Source organism: Cylas formicarius, unplaced genomic scaffold, assembly GCF_029955315.1.
Source record: "Cylas formicarius isolate icCylForm1 unplaced genomic scaffold, icCylForm1.1 PGA_scaffold_2__14_contigs__length_35257938, whole genome shotgun sequence".
Lineage (NCBI taxonomy): Eukaryota > Metazoa > Arthropoda > Insecta > Coleoptera > Brentidae > Cylas > Cylas formicarius.
This window is the reverse complement of record NW_026844319.1, coordinates 28,685,568-28,704,769: the sequence shown is the minus strand read 5'-3', so window position 1 is coordinate 28,704,769 and position 19,202 is coordinate 28,685,568. Positions and strand designations below refer to the sequence as shown.

The following is a 19,202-nucleotide window of genomic DNA, read 5'->3' as shown; positions in this document are numbered from 1 at the left end:
TTTGAAATTTAGTCGGGACCGCGACGCGGTGAGCCCGTACATAGGCCAAAATACAAAAATTTCCTCCCTGATCTTCAAACAAACAACTACAGCACAGGGTTATTAGTCACATTCGTCACTAATCGTAAATTTTTTTTTCCCCAATTTCAAAAACAGATTCAGCAGCCGTTTTTGAGGCATTTCAGTTTAAAAATAATTTGATTTCTAGACAATTGTTTAAGAATTTTAACTTACTTTTGGCAACTAATCAAAGGTTAAGGATCTGCAAACGTAAGTCAAGATCTTTCGAATTGGTTATACTGCGCAAGAAAAAACGCCAAATGATAAAGTTTTATATTATTCAAACAATAAAACTATCAATCATTAATGCTAAACATATTCCACATAACCTCCATCATTTTCTATTATACGAGGTGATATCAGGGTTTTCGGCGTTTGGATCTTGTAAAACGATATTAAGTCTTTCCCTTATCACCCGCAAACTCTCTGACCTATTATAATAAATACGAGCAGATAAGATAAAAATAGATACAATATCTGGATAAAAATGGTGATACTCTGGCATTCTAACAGTCCAGATCTTACTACACTTGACACTTTTTTAGGGGGACTTCTAATATCGAGAGTATATAGAAAAACGTCGGCAGAAATTCTGGAAATACAAAACAGAATACGAAAAAAAGTTGAATCCCTAAATGAAGAACCAAAACTTCTTAGAAGGTGTATCGAAAACCTACACAAACCTGTTTTTTTGTAAGTAGTAGGTAAGTAATTTGTTGTTAATAAATTAAGATATATTTAACCGGAAATATAATAATTCCCAATATTACCAAATAGAAAATTATACAACAAAAACTCTTTTTTATATTTAAAAAAAAACAACAACTAATTCAGTTTTCATTGATATACAATTGATTATTTTTTATCTATTTAATTAAAGAATATATGAGATGTTTCGTTTCGTCTCGAATGTTCCAGACAAATCAAATTCTGACTAGACTTTTCTTTGCTGTGATGGTTCACGGTGTCAACCCCAATTTCACACTATACAAGTAAAAACAAATATGTACTTTATTCTTTTTGAGCAAAAAACTTGTTATTTTGGTTTATTTTTTCTCAACCTTCCATTGTAATTCTTTTTTACAATGTTGAATATCATCGTCGCTTTAGTTATCAGAGCTTTGAGGATCATTTGGCTGTAAAATTTCAGTAATAATATGTTAATAACTCCGTTGTTATCAAATTGTCACCCACAGTTGGGAAGCTATCCAGCTCAGGAAGATACATTTCAATGTTGGTTAGATCTTAGCCGGTATTGCATAGCCAATTACTTAGGGGAACCTTCCAGTCATTATTATTTTTGTACTTCTCGAACCACTAAACCAGAGGTAAGTCATCATCTGAATCAAACTCATCTTCCGATCTAATCAGACCTGCATGTCGAAAGAATTTTGAAATAGTGGTTAAAGTAGCATCATTCCAACATTGTGCAAGTAATTTTATGGAGTCGAGGATAGTGATATCGAAAAGTTCCTCATTTGCAAATGACCGGATCAAACAATACGAAAAATATCTGCGGTAATATGTCTTAAGGCATTTTATTATGCCCTGATCCATCGGTTGGACGACTGAGGTGCTATTTGGAGGCAGAAACTCTAATCTGATAGTTGAAAGGATTAGAATTTTTCATGAGCTGCACAATCGTCAACCAAAAGCAATAGTTTTCTATTCCGACAGTTTTCGTTTTTCATCCGAATCCTTTAAATAATTATAAAAAAATGCTGAAATCCACGCTCGCTGGTTTGCATCTCGGTCGTTCGTATTTACCATAACCAGAAGTTTGCATTTTTCGCTTCAGTGTAGCTCAACACTTTCCCCCCAAAATTTAAGGGAGTCATCTTGTAAAATAGCCCAGTCTCGTCACTATTGAAAATATCCTCTGGGCTGTAATTTTGTGCAATACTATGGCACTTATCCTAACTAACCAGTTCAGAACAGCTGTAGAACTAAAATCCTAACCCTGTAATCCGCCGGCTAATTCTTCGGCTTTCGATTTCAGAACTGGACCACTTATTGCAATATTTTAGGACCTTCGAACTTGAAACCATCGAAAAAAGGGCTTTATCTACATCTGAACGTAGAGGACTGCGATTAAAGAAACATCGTTGTTTTTGACAATTTCTTTGGTCTGCCAATTTGCGGCTTACTCTATCTTTTCCTTTACAGTTAAAGTCCGAAAGTTGCTTTAATTGGGGAGAAAAGAAAAGTGATATGGGACGTCGATACGGACTTACACCGTCGACTGTATCCACGATTTGGAAGTGCAAAGAAAAAATCATTCAGGCCGCAGGCAGTTCTAGTAAAAAACTAAGAAAGGCAAAATTTGAAGATATAGATCGGGCAACGTTGCGGAGGTTCCAACAGCAACGTCTTAAAAAGTTTGCTGAACAGCTTGCCATTATCGATTTCAAGGCTTCGGAAGGATGATTGGGGAAGTTCAAACAGAGACATGGTATAAATTATGAACAGCTAAGTGGCGAAGCCCGTGACGTCGACAGAAAAGTCACTTATGATTGGCTGGAGAAGACGTGGCCAAAACTAGCAGAAAAGTACCACCCTTCTGACATTTTTAATGCTAACGAAACTGGTATTTTTTACAAAATGACGCCAGACAAAACTCTTAAATTTAGAAGTCATAAGTGTGTGGGTGGAAAACTTTCTAAAGAACGTATAACAGTATTAGTAGCTGCCAATATGAGTGGGATAGAAAAAAAAAGCTAGTCATTATTGGAATATGAACTAACCCGCGATGTTTTAAAAACATCAAGCATTTGCCGGTCACTTACAAGGAAAACAAGTCTGCATGACTGACATCGCAAATTTTTGAAGAGAAGATACGGAGATGGGATGCAGAATTAAAAGGGAGGAAAATATTTCCTCTTTTAGATAACTGCCCTTCACATCCTCATATTCCAATTCTACGGAATATTGAATTGGCATTTCTTCCAGCCAAAACAAGTGTATTACAGTCGTTGGACCAGAGCATAATAAAAAGTCTTAAGAGTCGATACAGGAAAAACATTTTAATTTTAACAAACAATTCAAATCGTCATGCAGGACTTATTACCGAGAGAGACAGAATGCGAACAGGATTTGAAATATAATCAGCCACTAAGCGAGTGGATAAAGCAGTTTCAAACAACAAATACGTTTACAAGTGGAGGTGCAAGATCAGTATTTACCTACAACAGCAGACTTGACAGGAAGTTTTATTACAAGCAAGAAAGGGTGAGGAAGAGGAACAAGAAGATGAAGAAGTTGATCTGGGACCACCATCAACCATTCAACAAGCCCTATATTCAGTTAAGCTCTGGGGAAGATAATTCTAAATGTTTATATTTATATAAAAAATATTTATATAAAATGTTCCTAAATATTGCAGAACACATATGCATATTGTGCCTATAAATAAGTCTTTATAACGAAAAGAAAGCAGTCCCTTCAATTTCGCTATATAGTTTCGACTGTATATGGTACGCAATATCCGATGAAAAATCAAGAGTATTTTGACTGGACCAGTAAAATACGTACGTAATATTCGGAAATACTTTATCGACGGAGTTTACTGTATTTGTTTTTTTTTTTTAGGTTAATCTAAGCGAATTTTGGCCGGCGAGTAAAGGTTCACCGCCGCCGAGGCGGCTTGATACCGACCACCATCTTTTCGAAGGCCTCTCTGCCGACGACGGTGCACAAGGTACCGATGCGTGAAGCGAGGATCTTCCTGATGTAGAACATGGAGCCGCAGCACAACTCGACGAATCGCGGGAGGAAGATCCGCTCGGTTATGTCTCGCCCCAACAGGGTCGCCAGACGGATCATCAGCTGCAACACAGAACAGGGCTCGTTGGTGAGGGTGGGGCAGCGAAAACAGAACAATACGGAAAAGTTTGTCAATGAATCTAAAAATGTTGCATTCTCTCTCGCAGGCGTAAATAGCTTTAGACTTTAGCTCTTTACAATTACCAAGAGCAGATTGATGAGGTGAATAACATTACATACTTGAATGTCATAGTTGACGCAAACTTAAAAGTAGTCCAATCACAAGAAGACTTGTCTACACAACTGTATAAATAAAAAATCTCTTGTATATATCTATAAAACAATGGCCGAGTCCGAGTTGTATGTACCCTGTGTTCAATTCATCTTGATAACATTTTAACTGGATGTAACACTTCTTTGTTTTTACGAGATATGAAGGTAGCGGCCAAGTGAAGCATAAAACAAAATACTAACAATTTTCTGTCATATAAGCCAACGTGACACATTTTTTTAATGAACCACCTTGTATATGTAACACACTTTATATTTTAGTCCACTCGTTTTTGACAAATCGGCAAAACTAGGAAATTTTTATATAATCTCAAAGAACGCCGTGACTGACTGCAACACAATAATTGTTCACAAATTAAAATAAAACAAAAACACTAAAAATGACAAGTCACACTAAAGTCAAAAAATCTAAATACTGATCTATATGACCACCATTTTCCAGAACACATTTCTCTAATTGTATGATGCCTTGCTTTTAGTAACGTTTCCGGATTGTCTCTTAACTGTTGGATTGCGTCTGAAATCCTCTGCCGAAGTTCCACGGCATTATTACAGGGAGTTTTGCGCACGTGATTTTTACATGTCATCAAAAGAAAAAATCCATTATATATAAGGGGACAGTTCTATTTGGTGCTGCTCTTGGAGTTGCAAATTATGATCTCCAGTTAAATTTTGATCTATAAATATCGGACCCAAAATATGCCCGTCTATGACGCCACATCGTACATTAATTGCTTGGGACCCCTGGGTTTTTATTTGATGTAGCTTTCTAGGATTATTTAAAGACCAATACCGCGTATTTTGTCTATTACAACCTTTTCTTGTAGTGAACGAACTGTCATAATTTTTGAAAATTTCAAGAACAAAATTTTTTCCGCCTATTTTCCGATGTGATTAGATTGAATTTAACATTTTACAAAAAATTAAGGATCATAACGTATTAAAACATATATTACGCCGTAATTAAACTTTGAAATTGAAAAACTCCGAAATTGAAATAGGCACACATTTTCTTTTAAATTTGCGTTAATTGAAATAGTTTGCAGGATAAGTTTAAATCAACGCCTCTTCGTCGAACCCATACGTAATTCCTTTACTTCTTTTAATACGGCGAGTTTTTGGATTTTATTTCTAATAATGAAAATGCCTTGTTGTTGGGTTTCTACATTCACAGAAAGAAAATCGCTAGAAAACCACAAGTTTCATAGGCCATAATTAAAATGTCAGGATTTTTGAAAAACAAGTCAGAATTTCTCTGACATACACGATTCGTAAGAGACATTGCGAATTCGAATATTTTTTCTATTATTACCCAAAATTGTTATTGTTAAATATTGCTTAGTTTTTACCGGAAAATAAGACGTTTCTCATAAATTGACTTGTTTCTCAGAAATTATAACTTAACTCAGAAAATAAGACATATCTCAAAAATTCTGTCCTGTTTTTCAGAAACCAGGACAATTGTTTCATAAATTCTGAGTTGTTTTTTAGAAATTTTGACAAGTCAGAAATTAAGAATTTCTCAAAAAATCTGACTTATTTTTCAGAAATAAGGACGTTTATCGAAAATTCCTACGTGGTTTTTAGAAATTCTTAATTATTCTTTACAAATTCCGGTTTGTCTCTCATAAATTCCAAACTTATTTCTCAGAAATTAATTCATCAAATATTTTCTGACGTGATTTTGGGAAACATTTTTCTCAAAAATTCCCGAGTTGCTTAAAACTTCCGATTTATTCTTATTCACGTCGATTCTAAAAAATTGCGATCTGTTTTTCGGGAATTCCGACGACATGTTTCTCATACATTCTGACTTGTTTTTTTCCGGATTTATTAACAAAAACAAACATTACATACGTTTCGCAAGCGACGAGAAACTTAAACAGAGAAAATGTTACATACAAAAAAAAAAACAAGAAAATTTGGCGCTAATCCTCCAGAGTTTGCCGGCGCCTTTCGTGTATTCTCACGCTCATCAAAGCTGGCTGTGATATGTATCGATCGTGCCATTTCACATCCAGTTGACAAGCGAGAGCGCACACGCGCGTCTCCTTTTCCATCTCCACTCGCCTAGGCCGTCGCGTAGACCTCAATGGTGTATCGCTCATCAAAGCTGGCTGTGATATGCTGCGACAACGTGACACATTTCACAACCAACTGATGAGCGGCACAGTCATTCAAAACAACATCGTAGCTCGCCGCCCGTCGCCACCGCCGCTACGCAACTCGTCAAAATGGCTGTGATACCTCTAAATCGCAGGGCACACAACCAATTTGACAAGCCGCGTCGCCGCTAAAAATCCGCGTCGTTCCTTTTCCTCTCCCGTCCACCTCACGCGTCGTGGCCGCTGACGTCACGTCGCGCAACCCAGCTCATCAAAGTGGCTGTGATATCTTCATTCGTAACCGAAGAATTCACAGCCAAATTGACGATCCCGGGGCACGGACAAAACAAAACACATCCGACGACGATGAATGATGAACATCGATCGAACGGTGCTCATCAAAGCTGGCTGTGATAGATTGCAAAACGCTCTAAAACTGCCAACTCTGATGGGCAACGGCGGATCGCACAAAACAGCCATGACCTAAAATTAAAACATAAAAAAAACAACGCCGAGCGGGGGTGGTCGGCCGCCACATGAAAGACAAGGTAGTGAGACAAAAAAAAAACGAACATCTCACTACCCATGTCTTTCAAGGGGCAGCGCGCCGACACAGACTATAGCATTCACCATAGACAAAAAATATTATATTTTTATATAAACAACATTTTTGTATTTTCGTAGACACCTATCAGTTGGGGGGCATAATAACAAGGTGAACAAAGAGAACACTAAATATTTAGTTTCGTAAACAAAAACATTAACGATTACCAAAAAAAAAAATTATTGAACTAATAAAATCGTTTTTTTTTTCTCTCTAAATATTGCACATAACAAGCCATTTTTATAACTATATACTATAATTTATACTATCTTTATAATTATAATTACAAAAATAAAAAAATCAAAAACAAAAAATAAAACAAATGCCGCAGAAATCTCGAGAAAATTGCTTTTTTTTTAGAGAAAACGGCGAAAACCGGCACTTTTCGTGGTTTCAATAAATAAATCGATATATTTCACGCTTTAGCTTTATACATTCTCTTTTTTTTTAGTAAAATAATAAGAGTGGTTTGTTTTTTTGAAGACACTTTGTGAGTGCAAACACGATTTCATTACAAACACGAAACCGTAAACGTTTCATTTCTGCCCCGAACAATTTTACGTTTCCTAAGCCGGATTAATTTCAAACACAAGTGAGATGACACCGATTCGTAGACTTTTATTTTATTAAGAAATAAGTTTTTGTATTTAAAAAAAAACTACTACTAAACCTACAAGGCTATTCGTCTGCCATTTATGATGTAAAGTAAGACAACACCTAAGGAACGAGTCTCCATCTTATACTTATAGGGCAACGGCACACCACCCTCAGTTATTTATTGTATAACCGGAAAAATGGCGCCATTTTTGGTTGTCGTAACCCCCAAATCGATTCCTATTCGAATGCTTAAAAATTTATGAGGTAGTCTGGTTTTCGTACCTAACCTCACATTCTAGGCACTAGAAACGCGAAAATCGACGGGGCACTCTCGCCATAAGCCAACATAACCTCAAAACATACGCGGGAGTCGGCGGGGTACATCGAACGCGCGGCGAAACTCACCACGACCGCCCCGGTATCCACGTCCTGCTCGTCGTCCAATTTCGAGAGCGCTAATATGGCCGGACACACCTGGATCTCGACTTGCAACTGGGAAATGTGACCGCGCTTGATCATTTGCACGAGAGCCGTTTGCGCGGCTTTATCTACGTTGGTCTCGCACGAGCCCAAATTCCGCACCACGATCGGTATCAGATATTCGCCGACCACGTCCTTCAGGGCGCTCACCCTTGCCGAACTCTCGATGGCCTGCGCGGCCACGTCCGGTATAAGCTCCAACACCTCCGCCTTGTAGAACGAATCTGCAACGGGAAAATCATCGACGTTACACGCAACGGGGAAAGAAAAACTCGCACCGAAACGGGGCGCGTGGCTCCGCGACGCGAATGCGGCAAACGCGTGCACGCGGTATTTTCCACCATTTTGATTCTGAGTCCCGAACACTCTTGCAGGTTAACCGGGAACGCTTCGCGCGATCCCGGACCGGCCGACGCACGCCGGCCGTCCAGGACGTGACGCGGACGAGGACACGACGTTCGGCCACAAATTCCACACGTTTTTCAACTATTTCACGCGGATTTTCGACGGTTTCAGTGACCGAAAACGGACCCGCGAGCGTTACCACGGCCATGCTTCGACGTACTTGATGGCATCGGCGCGCGGTGGCGTTGCGATCGCCCGGTCGACCAAGGCACGCCGGCAAAACGGGCCACGTTGCCGACTCGTTGCATTCTTCAGTACGTAGCGGTCGCGCGGAATACTTTGGGACCGTTAGACAGACGACGGGAAAGGGACGAGGACGAAAAGCGACGCGGCGGCAACGCCGCCCGACACCGAGAAGAGATCGTTGAACGTTGGGTGTCGAACGTTTCTTCGTCGTAGTACTCACGAGCCGCGCCGTTTCATTCAACTCCGCGCAGCACCGCCCAAAGTCTACGGTCTGTGTGTGTGTGTGTGTGTGTGTGTGTGTATGTGTGCGTGCGTGCGACTGCGACTACGACGGCGGCGGCGGCGGCAATTTTCGACCGCATTATTTCGATTGGAACGAAAATGCGCGCCGACGGTTTTGTTTCGGGGCCAGCGGCGCGCGCGGACCGCCGGCGAAATTCCTCCGCGAGGAACGATATATTTCTTTTAAATTATTTATTTATCGATGACGTCACGGACGAACGGGCACGCACGGTACAAAAGTCGGTCGGTTAAACGTCAAGTGCGGGGCACAAATGCCGATGACACGCACAGGTCCGTACTCACTCCGTTTGCGATCTAATAAAAAAATAAAGTTCATTCATAGAGAAAGAATTTTGTTGCGTCCTGTATGGACTTCGGGGCTTCCTTTATATATATATATATATATATATATATATATATATATATATATATATATATATATATATATATATATATATATATATATATATATATATATATATATATATATATATATATATATATATATATATATATATATATATATATATATATATATATATATATATATGAACAGTGCGTTCAATTTATCTGGATAACATTTTAATTGGCTGAAGCTTTTTAGTTTTCAGAGATATCAAGGTAAGGAAAAAGGCAAAAGGTAGGATTAATAGCAAAGAACTAACCATATTTTTTTCCAAGTGATGTATAAAACAAAACACTTTTATATTTTAGTGCACTCGTTTTTGATAAATCGGCAAAAATAGGAAATTTTTATATATAATTTCAAAGATCGTCGCGACTGACTTGCAAATTAATTTGAAACAAAAACACTAAAAATGACAAGTCACACTAAAGTAAAAAATTCTAAATACTACTATGTGACCACCATTTTCCTGAACACATTTCTCATACACTCTAATTGTATGATGTTGTTGTAACGTTTCCGGATTATCTCTTAACTGATTGATTGCCTCTGAAATCCTTTGCCGAAGTTCCACTACATTATTACAAGGAGTTCTGTTCACGTGATTTTTTACGTGTCTCCAAAAGAAAAAATCTATTAAAGTTAAGACGGGCCTGTTGGCTGGCCTCTCATAGTTCCGCTGTTCCCTATCCAACCCCTGGGATATTCGACGTCAAGAAAATTTTTAACTTGTACATATAATCAGCGCCGATGTAGTTAAGGGTAATTTTTTTTATATATGTGTTCCATTTGGTGCACAGACAGATGCAAATAATGATTTCCAGTTAACTTTTGATCTATAAATATCGGACCCAAAACATGCCCATTGATTGGTACCCCTGGGTTTTTATTTCGGGTATTTGTCTGGGATTATTTAAAGACTTTCATCATTCCATAAAATGATTTTCAAAAAACTATTGTTCTCATTACGTCTATTTAAAAAATCCAAACAAAACTTAGTTTTTGAGCTTTACGAAATTTAAATGTATTATATTTATATTCTTTCAAAATTGAGTGGATTGATCCTCGAGAAATACTTGTCTCTTCATATACTCTAGTGATAGAGATAGAATCCAAATATGTTTGCTATTATTTTCTTCATTCAAATTTTCTTTGCCAGCATTGGAAATATCTGAAATATGTGGATTATTATTCAAAAAGTATACTTGAAGCATATCACTCCTTTCGCGGATGCTAAATCAGCGAAAAAACATTTTTTTCTACTCTCGTCTGTAAAATGCCTAATTACACACAGATCTAGCATACGGGAAGCGTGACTTTACCACTTCAATTCGTTTCCCACGGATCCGAGCCACTTCGGACATTTCCGGGATTTTACCGCACAGGTTTGGGAGCAATCGCATGTTTTCGGAGATATACATCTTAAATTTTGACTTTCTGACGGTGATGTCAGTGAATGCATTCGTGTTGTTTTGCGAAAATGTACCCAATAACTAACGGTCTTAGAAAAAATATAATATGCAACACGTTCGGTAAACTTTTTAAGTCACTCGCTTATTAAACACTCGCTCCGCTCGTGTCAAACAAACTCATAAGTCAAATGCCGTTTACCGCACTTGTTGCATATTATACTATTAACAATAAAGACTCGGACAATAATTCAACTGTCAACGTTGTTTACTAATATGTCAAACATAAACATATTTTTATTTTATACATTTTATAATATACAGGGTGTTCCATTAAAAAAAAATGTTTTGTTTTAAACGCCACTGTTGCTTTTAACAAACGTACGCAAACGTACGCAAATTATTGTTAATATTAACAATTTTAATGTATTCACACACAAATTTTCGACTCACATTATATTTTATTTCGACAGAAGCAGGAAAGATTTTTTAAAATTGGTTTTTGAACTATTCGTTGGTTTTTTTTATGTTTTGTCCGTGTAAGATTTTTATGTTTTGCAATGTAAGTATCGACGAATAAAAAAGTTGTGGCGATTTTTTTTTGTTTAGTTTATATTTATTCGGCAAATTATAAGATTTCCGAAGAAATAGTTCTGACCACATTATTTAAAAAAAAAAACGTCAATTAATAGAAAAACGAAGTTGAATCGTTTTAAGTCGGCTTGATTAAAATCAAGTTGAATAATTCAACGTCCATATTTTTTGAAAAACTTCAATATTCGGAGTCCTTGATGATAATGATAATAACCACAACGATATGACTTTTTTAAAAAAGTACTTAGACAGTAAAAAAAAACTTGCATTTTTTGAAACGTTTACATTTTTGTGGGGGTCACTTTAGTATTATTTACATTTTACAATTCGAAAAACTGACGTGACGAACCGCCAGACACCGAATTCTTAGCAGATGACTCACCGATCTTTTAACGCGTCACGCGCCCGCCTTTATAAAGCGAAACACACACGTCATTTCCGGACACATTCATACGCCATCGCGGCGCGCCAAATCGAGTCACGTGACCGATCAAGTCCGCGACAAACTGTATTTCCGCGTTTTACCCGTTAAGAGAAAACGGAATGGTTTCATAATTAACAAAAAACTAGAAAAATTGCGATTTTCTTTAGTGAATTTTTCAAAGAAACTTCTTTAGTGAACTTTTCCAAAAGACCAAAAACTTATTTCTCTATTTTGTATTTTCTGAAGAAAAGTACCCGATATTTATTTATCACGGTTTTGCCTATTTTTTATTTAATTGATTAAAATTGGTATTTTAGATCGCATGAGAATGTAACATAATTGAGAAGTTTCACAGATTCAGTTATTGCTTTTAAAAGATGTTTTTACTAACGTAGATTGTAGTATCCGTTTTCAAATATAGATATTTTAATATAAATAATTGTAAATTAAAAGTGGCAATAGTTTCTTATTGCAATGATAATTTGTGTAACATAATTTAAACTAAATTTGTGGATAATTTCATTTATATTCCTGGGGGGAGTCCTTCGACCAAGTCGTTAGCCAGAGAGAAAAAAAAACTTGATTTTCATTGGAGCACTTAATTTGAGTCATATAAAATAAGCTGTTTTCGTGACTACTTTTACTTGGCTTTGATAGAGCGAAATACGAAAAAAAAAAAATAGAAAATACTGAAAAACAGAACTAACCACTATAAAAAGGCACTAGGAAACTAATTATTAACTAAAAAATCAAACATCATTGATTTTTTTTTAAAAATCATGCATTTTTTGATTTTAATTGATTTTTTTTTAATTTTAGATAAATATGTATTTCCAGTTTTTTTTTTCAATAAAATAGAGCGTGAGGCAATAGTTCAAAGACTCAAAGCACACCATGATGCTTGTCATTATAAGCAGCAAGAAACGAATACAGGTAGGTAATTAATATTTTGTTTTATTATTACTTATTTCATTTTTAGTTAACTTTCCATCTTAAAAACATTAACATAATTAAGCCGTTTATTATTTAAGAAATGTCATGCTTTTTCGTCTTTTCTTTATTTATGTTAATGTTTACAATTTTTGGATGCTTAGTTATTCTTATTTTTTACGATACATACAAAAAGTATTTTGTATTAATAACGTATAATTTCGCTGTCTTATAATTTCTTATCTTAGAATGTCCACGATTTTCAACGCATTTAAAAAAAAATAATCGAATAAATTTAATAAAATTCAATAAACCCTTTGGTAATTTTTTAAAGGAACTTTGGACTCGTATTTGGTTTATCATTTATTAACAACGGTATAAATTTATAAATTACGTTTTTAATGCCCTCAGTTGCCCATTTAAAAACAAAATGTTTTCCGATGAAATATAAATATAAATACATATAAAAACATAAACAAAATAAAAAACAGTGGTGGACTTCACAAAAGGATGAGCCCGAAATTGCAACAATGAAACAGTTCGAACTTTAAGCGCTTTTGGTTTTATACACTCAAGTATAACGAACAGGATGGGAATAGAAAGAGGGAAAATTAGTATTTCTGTTCAAACTCTGCAACGAAAATTCAAAGCATATAGTGTTTATTATTACGTTATTTGTCTTATTTTTGTAACGAGTTTAATAAAATAGAATAGAGTTTCGCAAAAATGTTCGCAAGTTGAACAAGATGGCCGACGACAAACCTCGCTCTGGACGTCCCAGCACGTCTTTTTAATCGGAAAACACAAATTTAAAATGTCTTGTTTTCAACTTGAGATCTTGACGATTAAAAGTGCACCCCAAAATTTGGAAATAAAACCCTGAATTTATCGTAACATCTTAAACTGAAACAGAGAAATATGAAAATTTGTGATTTGTGTTCTATTGTGTGCATCAAGTTATTCTGGTGTTTTTTAATTAATTTTGACGAATAAATAAATACTTTTTGATAAACCTTAAAAGTCACCTTACTTTTTGAACGCCCCTCGTATATTAAAAATACCACGGGCAGAATGGGCAAAGAAAAGGAAACGGTCGGTTGAAAAAATCACAGACCAGAAGCGCTCTATTTTGAGATCGCGTTTATTTAGAAGCTGCGTGTCGATTAACGGCATTTCCGCCGTTGACAGGAAGTCGACACACGTGGAACGGCTACGAGCATTTCCCCTCTCTCCATCCCCATCCCTCGTCATCGCACCGCGCCTCACCAAAGACGCGACAGATGCACGCACGAGAAGACGCGACAGCATTATACCGAAATTTCTTACGATTATTTATTTCTAACTCTGGAGAGGGTCAAAAAACTGACCAAAACTCACTCCGGCACACCGAAAAAGTCACGGAAAATATAGAGTTCGATAAAAATTACTTATAAAGATTTTTTTTTGTTAATTGTAATTCCACAAAATTCAGGTGGTAAAACGGCAATCCCATCGTGGATTTTTTACATCTAAAATCACAGTGTACATATATCGTTTGTTGTGAAATTCCAATAGAATTTTGCAAATTATTTTATATTATTATATATTAATATCAAACAAGTTTAAACATAAAAAAGCTGAAAAATACAAATTAAAAACATTTTTGATATCATCAAAAAAAATCAGATATTAATGTTTAAATAAATTACAGTGCACTTTTCGATGTATTTTATTTGAAATATATTATAAAAGAGACTACGGCAAACTTGTTTAATTTCTTTAAGAATTTTTGTGTAATGTAGGGACTTTTTTAATTCACATTTATAAAACTGGGCGAATATAAAAAATTATAAAGCACACTAGATTGACATAATTGCAGCGGCAAATTTACGCAATTTGGGTAAAAATTTATATTAATATTAAAAAAATACACTGATAACCTATGGCCCCAAAATAACCCACGAAATATTAGAGAATTACTCTAATTCGTTTCAAATCTTTTAATTATTATAAAAAACGAATCAAAATTTAATTTTCACCTTCATTAATTGATTTAAATCGCTTGGTCGAGGAAATTTTGTTTGGCCTAAAAATGAAAAATTTGTTACGGCCCGCGTGTAATTACCCATTTTTATTTTTAAGGTAAACGACCGATAGATACTAAACATTACAATCAAAGGCCATATTTGTTAATTTTCAGTCTCATCAAAAACTTATTCTTAATTTTCTCTATATTGGTTAGGCAAAAGTCCAGTGCTTCCCTATAAATTCTTAGATTCTTTTCATTTTTTTGCCTTTGAGAGTTTAACATATAGGTACTTTTACAACATTCTTGAAGATATATTGTAATTTTCTTCAGTGCTCTTACAACATCTGCGAAAGCAACTGATATTGGTTTTAAAATGCAAACATAATGTATAAATGTATACAATTGTTAATAAATGATAAACCCCAATTTTACTTTAAAAAATTAAAGTTTATTGGATTTTATTAAATTTATAACTTTTTTTTAAATACGCTGAAAATCGTGTACACTCCCAAGATAAAGCAATTATACTGTATGAATACGAAATACTTTTTAATGTATCGTAAATAAATAAGAATAACAATTTATAGAACGGGAAAAAAACAATACTTAGCGTGGATATTGTACTATATTGTTTATAGTGACTCTAAAATATTTTGTAATTGCTACGAAAAAAAAACGGAAAATAAAAAAAACAAAAAATATGATATTTTAGTTGCTTTAAAATATTTTGTAATTGCTACAAAAAAAAAAGAAATTAAAAAAAATTAAAATGGCATGATTTTTTAGTTACTTTAAAATATTTTGTAATTACTACGAAAAAAAAACGGGAAATACAAAAACAAAAAAGCACAATTTTTTAGTTACTTTAAAATATTTTGTAATTGCTACAAAAAAAGGGAAATAAAAAAGTATGATTTTTAGTTGCTTTAAAATATTTTGCAATTGCTACGAAAAAAAAAAGGAAACAAAATAATTAAAAAAAGCACGATTTTTTGGTTACTTTAAAATATTTTGTAACTGTTACGAAAAAAAAAAAAAACGTAAAGTAAAGAAAAAATAAATAAATAAAAAGAGTCGTCGATAGACAATGACGTTTCAGATGAGTTGTAATTGAGTTTAATTTCTCGCATATTCAAAGCTCGCAAGAACTGTTTTTCCACTCACCCGTTTTTCGTTAAAAATAACGTTAACAAAAATCAAATCACCTTCGGCCACGTGGGTCAGCACCGTCATAATTTCGGTCAGTTCTCTGGTCAGCACATCCGGCGGAAGCGTGCAGAACAACTCCTGGATCAGTTTCGGCACCAAGTGACTAAAACAAAATGGCCGATTTGAAAAAAAATATATACAAACGGAAAACGCGCACTTTTGCCCGCGACGCGTCGAACACGTGACACACTCGCACCGACCATTTTGGCGGGAACAGAACACAAAGAATTTCGGTCCACACACGGTCGAGTGAGGAGAGTGGAAGGGGGAGGTGGAGGAGGAAGAGGAGGTGGTTACTTATGGCTGGCTACCTGCGGCAAGAGAGAGAGAGACGCTTCTCAGACCGTACCGCAACGTTGCCACGTCCCCGCCAATTTCCTCGTGCGCCGGGAAACCAAATCAAAATATGTCTCAGAAAAATGGCTGAAGGATTTGCTTGAAAAATAATAATTAATATCTATTAAATGTTAAATGTTATTAAAAATTACATTTTGAACTGTAGTCTACGGTTTTCATTTGAACCCCTTAGTGTACAACTTTTTTTTTAAATTAATTATAAATGTAATTTCCTTATTTAAAAAAAAAATAAAATTTCTTCTCTGGATGGTAAAAATAAAGATGATAAACATAGCTTTTTCTTTTCATAAGACTTGCGTTACAAGTGTTGAATATTGCCAGTATAATACGAATATAAAAAAATTAAATTATATTATAATTACGACAATTTTAATATTTTGCATACAGCTGCAAAAAGCAAAAAAACTAAAATTTAATGGAAGCCATGGAGATTAACAAAATGAGACATTCAAATGTATATCCATTATTAAACTTAAATTCTCGCAACAACATTAATTAAGATTTTATTGTAAGTTCTTGAAAGATCAACTTGTTTGTCCAATAAAAATTTTAGGACAAGATCCGCATTTCAACCTGTAGACACCTGACTTTTTGACAAATGTTCTGAAAGTTTTTCACTGGGTTCTCCTATGAAAGTAATTGTTTTAAATTGTTCGTATTAGGTTTCGGATAGATAGAGTTTTCTGTTGTCTGGATTTGTTTTTTATTTATAATTTTATCGATAATGGGATAATGTTCAGTACAATTTGTTTAATGATATTAAGTTCATTGTAATTGTAATTGTAATTTTCTGTTGAGCAGCATGCAGCGATTTTGTGTATATAAGGGTGATTTGGGCTGTTATGTATGATTGGGTCCGTGAGTGAAGGTTTATGGTAAATGGAAAAATCCAATTTGTTTTGCGTTTCCGTAATAGTTAAGCCTAAAAAATTAATAGAGTTCTGTTCAATCTCGATAGTGAATGTTATACGATAATGTAATGAGTTAATGCAATTTCAAAAATAATTCAACTGTCTGTCCGTTCCAACACAGCAAGCAAAGACATCATGCACGTATCTATATCACCATAGAAAACTTTTACTTAAAGGATGTTCTAATAATAAAATCTCGGCTAACAAAGGACTAACTGAGTTTCCCATAATCAAACCTTTCTTAGAGATGTAAATCTGTTCATTAAATTAATTTTGGTCTAAAGATACTATTAAGCAATCTAATAAATCTTGTTTCACCAATGGGTTAACCTGTTTCCGAGTGAGGGTGAAATCTACTAAATCCTTCACATCCATAAATACCTCTCCTTTCTTGAACTTAAATTTTCATAACAACATTAATTATGTGAACTTTTAGTTCTTATTAATTTTTTTAACAATCTTCTTTTGTCTTCTACATAGTTCTTCGATATGTAAACAATAGTTTTTTTTTAGGAATATAGAGTATATTCCGCTATGGATAAAGGCACGTCATAAGAATTCAGATAAATGTTTATTAGAATCGTAAACATTTTTTGAAGGTTCGAAGAATTTGAAGACGAATGACAATTTGGAATTTGGAACTGGTACTTCGTGAGTTTTTAAAGACAACAACAACAGAAAATGGATTATTAAATGCAAATGAAAAATTCGAGAGCAAAATACACACGACAGTGAAAAAAGGATGGTGTGATAAAAGTAACAAGTGTGTACTAGCTGTGCCGCCTTCACATGGAATACGCATAATAATTCTTTATGCTGGGTCTAAAAATGGTTGAGTGAAAGATGCCTCATTTTTCTCTGCCAAAAACGTCAAAGATTAATATTTGAGGACTGGTTGCAAATTAACTGTTGTCAAAACTATCGCCAAAGAAGAAATTAAAAAAATTCTGCACGAAAATGATTTATAATTATTAAACTACAAGAAAAAACAACTTCTGGAATTATTAAAACGGACATGAAATTTTGAGATTACCCCCCTGTATCAACCCGATTGAGTTGATTTGGTCCGAGTTGAAACAGCATATAAGAAGAAATAACAAAGCACCAAAATTAAGTGATAGTACTATACACGTAATTCGGCAAGATGTAGCTAAAATATCAGTACAACGATGATATATAACTGTGAAAAACGAGTAATAAAAGAAGAAAATATTTATCGAGAACGATTAGTGGCGGAGTTGATCATTGAAATAGGCGACGACAGTAGCGATATAGACTGATACTTTATTATTTATTATTCAAACAGAGATTACAGATAAATACTGGAAATCTCAGTAAAATTAAAAACCAAAGATAGCAGCGGATATGACCAAATTCCGGCTAGTATAGTGAAACTATCGATTCCGGTAATACCACAAGTTTTGCGTTGCGTTCCAGAGCAACTACGATTAGCTCTAATTAAACCAGTTTACAAAAAATGACATCTGAAAAATCTAGATAGCTATGGACCAATTAAACTGTTTGAAATGGTGATATGCTCCAGATTAGTTGAATTTATAAATGAATGTCAATTGATCTCTGGCTCTCAGCATGCTTACTCAACCATTTCCGCCATTTTTCAGTTCGCAAAAACCATCTTGGAGCAGTTTGAGGAAAAAAACTTAGCCGCAGGTTTATTCTTAGAAGATCATAAAATTTTATTGGACAAAATGGAGAGATATGGGATTCGTGGAAAAGCACTCAAGCACGTCATCGTAAGTAAAAACAATATTACAAAATCTAAAATCTTACAAACTAGTACAGAGGTACCACAGGGTAGCATACTAGGACCAATTATTTTTATTTTTTATATAAACGATCTACCAATGGGCACAGAAAATTTTTTCATAACCAATTATGCGGATGATACAAATATTTTGGCAACTCGAGAAAATCTATTGGCTGTAACAAATAAAACGAAAAATGCATTCAAGAGAATAAATTCATGGTTCATACAAAACAAACTAATAGTCAATCCAAATAAAACATTTTATTTTATTTAGAACGAAACAAAATCAAATAACAAGGATTCCAACTATCTACAAATTAATAAAATAAATGTAGAGAGTACGGAGAATACAAAGTTTTTAAGCGAACATCTAGCATGTACAAAATTACATAGGGTAGAATAACAACATGGTAC

General features: G+C 34.7%; 1 protein-coding gene across 5 annotated transcripts in view; it reads right to left on the bottom strand.

Moving 5' to 3' along the window:
* The window catches only part of LOC132698819 (serine/threonine-protein phosphatase 4 regulatory subunit 1-like), an 88,796-nt gene that overhangs the window by 12,480 nt on the left and 57,114 nt on the right, over positions 1–19,202 (bottom strand). For 4 of the 5 annotated variants that reach the window (XM_060665138.1, XM_060665139.1, XM_060665140.1 and 1 more), the window contains 3 exons: positions 15,749–15,855; positions 7,825–8,123; positions 3,715–3,885 (listed from right to left, as the gene is read on the bottom strand). In XM_060665138.1, the coding sequence (XP_060521121.1) occupies positions 3,715–3,885; positions 7,825–8,123; positions 15,749–15,855 (577 nt within the window). Of the gene's footprint in view, positions 1–3,714; positions 3,886–7,824; positions 8,124–8,177; positions 8,459–15,748; positions 15,856–19,202 lie in introns of those variants that run through there. The other variant, XM_060665143.1, reaches the window with a different exon arrangement.